An 8,538-nucleotide genomic window follows, 5' to 3' on the forward strand; every position below is an offset into this window, starting at 1 on the left:
AAAAAACTTTTATTTTTATGTATTTAAAAGAAACACAAAAAACACCTTGATCAATACTAAATATGAACAATAAATAATTCGAAAATTCTAAATGGATCACCTTTACACATTGTCAGTTTGTACCAAGAAGAAAAAAAAACTAAAAAAAATAAGTATATTGTAGTGGTGTCGCCACAAGTTTTAAGGGAGATAAATCGACATATCTAAAATCCACTGGTTTGACTTGAGACTTACTGAACGCCATTTATTAAAAGTAATAAAATCAATTTAAATATCGAAATATAATACTTTATTGCAATAAAGCACAATACATGTCTCAGTTTTAATGATAAAAGTACATTTATAGTATTAAAAAAAGGTTAAAAAATTTAAAATGCAAGATATATGTTCGTAAAAGAAGGTTATAAAGTTTAGATAATTTTACATTAAAAGATGCTATGTTACATGCCACATAAATAATTGTCTTCAACTATAAACCATTTAAATTGATGGCAGTTATAGAAAAAATAGACGGCGTATCTATTATTTACAGATTTTCTATAATAATTTATTGTTTAAACCAAAAAAAATTATAGTAGGATGAAACCCATCGGAAAAGAAAGAGAATATAACAGAAATGAAAGGAAAAATAATTTACGGGCGATCTGAGGACGGGAAGGGGAAGTGGGTGAGTTTTTAAGGGTAAAAAACGGTTTCCCATGATTTCCGGAAAAACTACAAGTCTTATGGAAAAAAGTTAAATGGCAAAGTTGTAGGTAATAAAAAAAATCTACAACTTTTGTATTTACACTTTTTTCACATAACCTCAAAATTTATGTGAAAAATTCAAATAACCAAGTTTTTGGTTTTTTATTTTTATCTTTTACAAAAAAAATTTTTTTTCACGAAATTTGGTGAAAACTTACCTATTTATGTCCCAAACACGCTGTAATTTTTTTGATTTGAAATATTTATTTTTTCACCTTATTTTTACTTAATATCGAAAAAGCACCCTAATTTTCAATCGAAAATTCTCACGTCAAAATATCTGCTTTTTTAAAAACGTCGGTGGGCTTTTTCTTCGTTGAAATCTCTACTTTCTGATGGTGTAAAAAAATATATACATTACTATGGTAAGTTTTCTCAGGAAATGCAAAGAAACGAACTAGAATCCGAAAATTTTTTTCTAATCATTATGTACAATTTTGAGCTATTTATTAAAATTTACACTTTAATTACTCGAAAAACGTAAGATTCCATGTTACATTGATAAACAAAAAAATTACAAGTCGAAATATACTATTATAATTAACAACCAAATAAGTTAATAAAGTTAATATTTAATAAGACATCTACAATATTTTGAGAAAGTTGTAGAATCTTCTTTCGTTTCTTTGCATTTCCTGAGAAAACTTACCATAGTAATGTATATTTTTTTTACACCATCAGAAAGTAGAGATTTCAACGAAGAAAAAGCCCACCGACGTTTTTAAAAAAGCAGATATTTTGACGTGAGAATTTTCGATTGAAAATTAGGGTGCTTTTTCGATATTAAGTAAAAATAAGGTGAAAAAATAAATATTTCAAATCAAAAAAATTACAGCGTGTTTGGGACATAAATAGGTAAGTTTTCACCAAATTTCGTGAAAAAAAAATTTTTTTTTAAAAGATAAAAATAAAAAACCAAAAACTTGGTTATTTGAATTTTTCACATAAATTTTGAGGTTATGTGAAAAAAGTGTAAATACAAAAGTTGTAGATCTTTTTATTACCTACAACTTTGCCATTTAACTTTTTTCCATAAGACTTGTAGTTTTTCCGGAAATCAAGGGAAACCGTTTTTTACCCTTAAAAACTCACCCCCTTCCCCTTCCTGACCACAGATCGCCCGTAAATTATTTTTCCTTTCATTTCTGTTATATTCTCTTCATTTTCCAATGGGTTTCATCCTACTATAATTTTTTTTCACTTTTTACCATTTTTGAAGGCTTAAGCACTGGTCTAACAGCAATATTCCCAAAACTTATATTGTAATTTTTATCTAATAAAATGGAATATTAAATAATGTCAACAAATTAGTCTGTCGAAATTTTTTAAATATTTTTCCAATCTAGATAATAGTAGATCAATAACAAAGGTATATAAAACTGCCTTATCGCTAAATACATCTGGACAATTGAAGACTCTGCCGAAAGATGAAGATAAGTTACGATATGCAAATTGTTCCGGAGAAGCAAATTTAGTGAAAAATTAGAAGAATTTTCATAATATCAGTATGTATGAAACTCAAAAACATACCGGTACCTCATTTTTATTAATTAATATTGAATCTAGAAGCCCTAAACCCAAATCCTAGATACATAAGGTTATACTATAAAATTTATAATAACACTCGGAAAAGTACAGAGCCCATTGAAGACTACTGGCTAGTGTGTAGTTCTTTAAAGAGCACTGATGTAATTGGCATTTTTATGCCACTGTTTTGATTACTTGTTTTTTTTTATACTATAATTAAATCACACCGCATTTTAAATATTTTCTCAGCCGCCTATTACTGAACAAAAATAGCTTCCTATGTAAACAGCTACTTCAGTTTTACTTTTTGTTACAATAGTTTGCAGATCCTATTTTTGGAAATAACGATTTCTCTTAAATTTCTGAGATAACTTATCTGATTACTTCACGATGAGATCCCAGCTAAGAATACCGCAGCACACTTTATTTTTATACTTGTCCCATAAGCACAGCGCAATGTTTTTTAACAGACGTATAAACATCGGCTTTGCTCTGGTTATCGCGTCGATTTTAGCAATAAGCACAGTTTTGAACTCCAGTTATTGTCCTTCATATGAAGTTGGCAACATCAGCGTGGCTAGGAGTACGATTGAGGCCATAGTGGAGTGTGAAGATGTCGAACTCGAGAAGAAAGTGAAGCAAAGAGGCCAATTCTTAGTTTTCGAAAATTACGTATTGGCGGAAACTAGGTTTAAGTGTGGGGATAGCATTACGCTGACATCCCCTGGGGATTACAGGTTTCTGGATAACGTTGTGCCTTTGGTGGAGAGATGGGAGGGACCCATTAGTGTCGCGTTGTACGCGCCTGGGTCCGATTTCTTTACAACCCTCCAGTGTATAGCGTACCTAAGGACTTGTACCACACCACTTGTACGCGAATTTGTGACGTTTCATTTGTTTTTTGAGTTCGAGCACATGCCAGAGAAGGTAAGGTTAGCAAATTAGAACTTTTTAATTGAAAAAACCGAGGTTTCTTCTAAACTTTTGTATTGGAAAAGGCTGATATTTAACTCAAATGGGAGTAAATAATAGAAAATATATTTTTGAAGCGTCATTGTCGTTCAGAAATTGAAAATTTGACTTTAGTTATTAAAATTTTAATCACGTATAAAGGGTGTTTCAGAAAGACCTCCCGTAAATTCAGGGGGTGATAGTACGACAAAAAATAAGATGTTTTTGTCTTATGAAATATATGTCTATCTCCTCTTGTTTTCAAGATACAGAGTGACAAAATAAAATTTTTTAAATAGAATTTTTACGAAAATTTCCAAACGGTGCGGAATATTTTTATGAAATTTGGTATTCTGGGGTTTTTAAGGACGCCAAATACGCTGGTCTAATTATTTTTGTATATTTTATAGAGGGCGCTAGTTATGCTACATTCGTATTACATTTAAAGTTCTAATTTTTTTGTGGTTAGGTTCTAAAAATAATGTACTCTTGTTAGAACTTCCTAATGTGGACGATTTTCGAGAAAAAAGGCTTTTAAATGAACTCTTACAATATTACGGTGTAGAAAATAAGTAACTTTTTTCAAAATAGGCTTATGTCAAAACTAATTGATGAATGTCTCATAAACAACGCATACATTGTCAGTAATATTTTAAATTCTAATTAACTTTATATCAAAATTTTAGTGACTGTAATTAGTCATTACAATCACAAAAATTTTGGAATAAAGTTAATTAGAGTTTAAAATATTTCTGAGAGTGTATGCGTTGTTTCTGAGACATCCATCAATAAGTTTTGAGATAAGCCTACTTTGAGAAAAGTCACTTATTTTCTTTACCGTATTATTGTAAGAGTTCAATTAAAAACCTTTTTTCTCTAGGAAAAACATTACACATTAGGAAGTTCTAACAAGAGTACATTATTTTTAGAAAATAAAATTGTACATTAGAAATTGGAGCCCGAATGGTAAAAAACCTAACCTTAAAAAAATTAGAACCTAAAATGTAATAGGAATGTAGGGTAACTAGTGCCCTCTATGAAATATCCAAAAAATAATTACATCAGCGTATTTGGCGTCCTTAAAAACCCCACAATACCAAGTTTCATAAAAATATTTCGCACCGTTCGGAAATTTTCGTAAAAATTATATTTAAAAAATTATTTTATTTTGTCGCTCTGTATCTCGAAAACAAGAGGAGATAGACATATAGTTCATAAGACAAAAAAATCTTATATTTTGTCGTACTATCACCCCCTGAATTTTGGGAGGTCTTTCTGAAACACCCTGTATATTTCCTACTTATTAAACTTATTCTGTTAAATCTAATTAATTTTTTGCGGAATAACATCCTTCTAAGGCTACGAACAACTGGCTTGTTATGATTCTTGATCTGGCTGCAATTTTCATAAAAACATGTTAGTTTTTTAAGTCTTACTATAAAGGCTTTACTTAACTGCTGTTTGGTGCTAATACAGAAGCAGTTATGCTGAGCAAAAAAAACAGTTATTATTATGCATTACATTAGCGTTATCTAAACTAAAATCATAAGATTGGTTTTCAAATTTACTTTCAAATAAAATAAAAGTATAGATACATGATTATTATGTGTAAATATTACGTTTCTCACATTGGTTTACTTTGTGGAAAAAAGTTACTAGTACAGAAAAGCAAACATTGGAGGATCACCTTATCTTAAAAAAAATGATAAGACAGGAAATTGTTTTAATAGACTATTAAAAGCATAATGCTAAAGATAACTAGGATTAGTAGTAACTGTAAAAACTTTAAGATTCTGCAGTATATTAAGGAATAGTGTAAAAAATATACTTACTTACTGTTGTCTTTTTTTTTTAATTATTATATGTATAAAAATACTTAACCAAACTTAACTTCCATAACCTTTATATAGATAGATGCACTTCTACACTTAGCAAAGAAGTTGTTTCAAAAGAACACTTTTAGTGTAACGTCACATATTTAGGTAACCCGCAAGAATATTTCTAAATTTGATATATCATCGCTGTCATTGCGTATTTTCTCTTCTTTTGTTTAATCTTGGCATTTTCTAGTTCTACTAAGTATTTTTTTTTCTTGGTGCTGTACTGTGTCATCGAGTGTTTATTTCTTCAAGTGGTTTATTATAGACGTACTCTTAACCACAACCAAACTTTCCTTGAATGANCTAAAGTTGACGTGTCCGAGGATTTCCTGTCAAAACCCTTCAATAACGATTTTTCGAATTTATTCCAAACTTTACGAGCTCTGTGTATGTATAAAAATACTTAACCAAACTTAACTTCCATAACCTTTATATAGATAGATGCACTTCTACACTTAGCAAAGAAGTTGTTTCAATAGAACACTTTTAGTGTGACGTCACATATTTAGGTAACCCGCAAGAATATTTCTAAATTTGATATATCATCGCTGTCATCATTGCGTATTTTCTCTTCTTTTGTTTAATCTTGGCATTTTCTAGTTCTACTAAGTATTTTTTTTTCTTGGTGCTGTACTGTGTCATCGAGTGTTTATTTCTTCAAGTGGTTTATTATAGACGTACTCTTAACCACAACCAAACTTTTCTTGAATGATATCCTGTTGCGAGGCTATTTCGCTTACATGAAATTATCTTTAATGCGCATGCTCAGTAACTTTGGTATAATTTTAATTTTTTACTTACTATAAAAGTCAATAAATTTAAATATGTAAATCCCATAATTCCTTTAATTTGTCACCTGGGGTTTGAAACTTCTTAAATATTTCTAATATTGCCAGAATATCGTCATAAAGGTCATGACAATGAAGACATTTTTTCGGCAATTATGTCCAAAGTACATAAGGTCGAAAATCGATCTAGTAAAAAACTTAGAAATCCTTCATGTCAATATGGACTACGGGGTTGCCTATTATTTGGCGTATGTGACGTCACTACTAAAAAGGTCTATTGCCTCCAATCACATGACCTTGTATTTTAGGTTCTATATTATAATTTTAAAATGAAATGCAAACCTAATTGGTAGGTATAGACTTACAAATGACGTCACGTGACTCACAGCTATATCATATCACTTGTCACTTGTTTACATCTTTGATCCTTACTGTCTCTCTCTAGATTGTATTTCGCTGCTGACAACTCTGCGTTTCTATATGAAGATTGGGTTGGGTAATTTTTTTTTATGTTGTTATATTAAATTATTAAAGTTGATCAAATGAACAGCAGTTAAATGAATATGATAATTTTTATTTCCTTATCCTCAAGATATCATTTTTAATCGAAATTTGCGGTATTTAGTAATTTTGTTTCAGAGAAGACCAAACAAATGAGAAACGAAAATAATATAAATACCTATTATAGGTATATTAAATAATATAAAGAAATACATTTTTCTTGGAAATTTTTGAAAATATGCTTCCCATAATATACAGTATTAGGTGTACAACGTAGAATTTTGAAAAATATATTTTCTCAAAAAGATTCAACCGCAAAATAGGCAAGGTGCGATTTTGAGACGCTCTATTTTTTTACAGGAAAACTCATCACTAGTCGATATCTACGAAGACACTTTCGACTGCAACTTGAAACCTCCGTACGAAGTACTAAAAGACAATGACATGTACAAAGAAAAAAACAACCTTACCTACCCCATAAATACTGCTAGGAACATAGCAAGAACAGCGGCACAAACTCATTTCGTCTTCCCTTCGGACATAGAACTCTACCCCACCAGAAACTTCATCCCAATGTTTCTAGCTTTCATCAGACAGCACCCGGAATACGCGCAAAAAGACGCAAAGAATGTGTTCGTGCTGCCTATTTTTGAGGTGCGGGCAGGTTCGAAGGTGCCAGAAAATAAGACACATTTACATGAGATGTTTGAGGAGAAAAATGCCATTGCGTTTCACCAAGGCGTCTGTACTCCGTGTCATAAAATTCCTGGACAGGGCGAGTGGTTAAATGCGGAAGAATCTTCAGATTTAAATGTGTTTAACGTGACGAAGAGACAAGGGCCACATAACATTTGGGAACCTTTCTTCGTCTGTACCCACAGGGAGCCACTATGGGATGAACGACTAAACTGGGAGGGGCAGGGAAACAAAATGTCTCAGGTAAACTACATACATTACGAAAAATACGTCTCTTCTGTTTTTTTTTTTGAAAAAACTTAATTAGAATAACTTTTTTAGTTTATGTAAAAGTTTAGTCTAAAGAAGTAGTCCCAAGTTCATTTATCGAAATTACAATACAGTACCTTGTTCTCTAATAACCCAGCTACTTCTCAAGTGTGAGGTTATGATATATAAATATTTACATTTTACTACAAATTTTTGTTTTTTAGTGATATTATTGTCGATGTTAACGACATATGTAAGGAATTTTCTGATTATATTTATTATATTACGATTTTTAACATATGAAAATATAGTTTCCTAGAATTATATTTGATAAATATCTTAAGCTTTTTCGAATTGAATGTAACAGTATTAAATAATATTTATTTAAGATTAGAAATGATGGAAAATTTTAAGTCATGTAAACACAAATATTATATATTTGTCTTTCCTCGGAATTTTCTGCCCGTTACTTACCAAATTATGCAGTAAAACATGAAAAACACAGATACTCAAAATTTAAAGAATTGTGAACTGTAATGCAGCAAGCTTTACAAATAGATGTATTGTATGTTGCCGACAAAGCAAATTTAGCAATAATATTCGTAGAGTATGCAATAAGGAATAGGTGGAACTGGATAAAACATGGATAAAAAAAGTATACCACAAAGTTACCGGATTGTATTCAATATTATTAAAAAATCTTGAAGGTTATAGAGGGGGGTTAACATTCAGACATTTATTCATGTTTAAATTTGTCTTTAATCGATGTTGTCCTTTTTTAGGTCTACGCCCTGTGTATACATGATTACGATTTTATGGTTCTGGACAATGCCTTCCTGATCCACAAACCAGGAGTTAAAAAGAAAAAAGTTCAAGTGATGAAGCATATGAGTGAGGTCGTGAAGAACGATAACATTCTACGAAAAATCCAGAAAGAAATGCAAAACATTTTCGGGCCAAATAAAAAGTGCAAGATACACAATGTCTTTTAAAAATAGTATTAACATGGGATGTATTTATTGAAATAGTTCCTGTGATGACAACTCGAGTTTTCGAGATTCAAAAACTGTGATATTACATAAGTTACCTAAATATTTATTGTAATATTTATATTTTTAAGGGATTACGGATTTAAATCCTAAAATTGGGGAGAAGTTATGTTTAATGATATATGTATTTGTACTAGGTTTAATATAACA

At 30.4% G+C, this 8,538-nt stretch overlaps 1 protein-coding gene across 1 annotated transcript; it reads left to right on the forward strand.

Annotated features, from left to right (window-relative positions):
* The first annotated feature begins 2,664 nt into the window (after positions 1-2,664).
* LOC108917179 (beta-1,4-glucuronyltransferase 1-like) lies at positions 2,665-8,538 on the forward strand. The gene is made up of 3 exons (XM_018723662.1): positions 2,665-3,201; positions 6,755-7,333; positions 8,122-8,538. The coding sequence occupies exons 1-3, from the start codon at positions 2,665-2,667 to the stop codon at positions 8,329-8,331; spliced, it is 1,326 nt and encodes a 441-aa protein (XP_018579178.1). The 3' UTR covers positions 8,332-8,538.

The sequence above is a fragment of the Anoplophora glabripennis genome, unplaced genomic scaffold (assembly GCF_000390285.2).
Source record: "Anoplophora glabripennis isolate ALB-LARVAE unplaced genomic scaffold, Agla_2.0 scaffold41, whole genome shotgun sequence".
NCBI classification, from domain to species: domain Eukaryota; kingdom Metazoa; phylum Arthropoda; class Insecta; order Coleoptera; family Cerambycidae; genus Anoplophora; species Anoplophora glabripennis.

Coding starts and splice junctions, on each gene's coding strand:
- LOC108917179 (XM_018723662.1), top strand. CDS start 2,665: ATGAGATCCCAGCTAAGAATACCGCAGCACACTTTATTTTTATACTTG. Junction 3,202..6,754: donor TCGAGCACATGCCAGAGAAG/GTAAGGTTAGCA, acceptor ATTTTTTTACAG/GAAAACTCATCACTAGTCGA. Junction 7,334..8,121: donor AGGGAAACAAAATGTCTCAG/GTAAACTACATA, acceptor GTCCTTTTTTAG/GTCTACGCCCTGTGTATACA.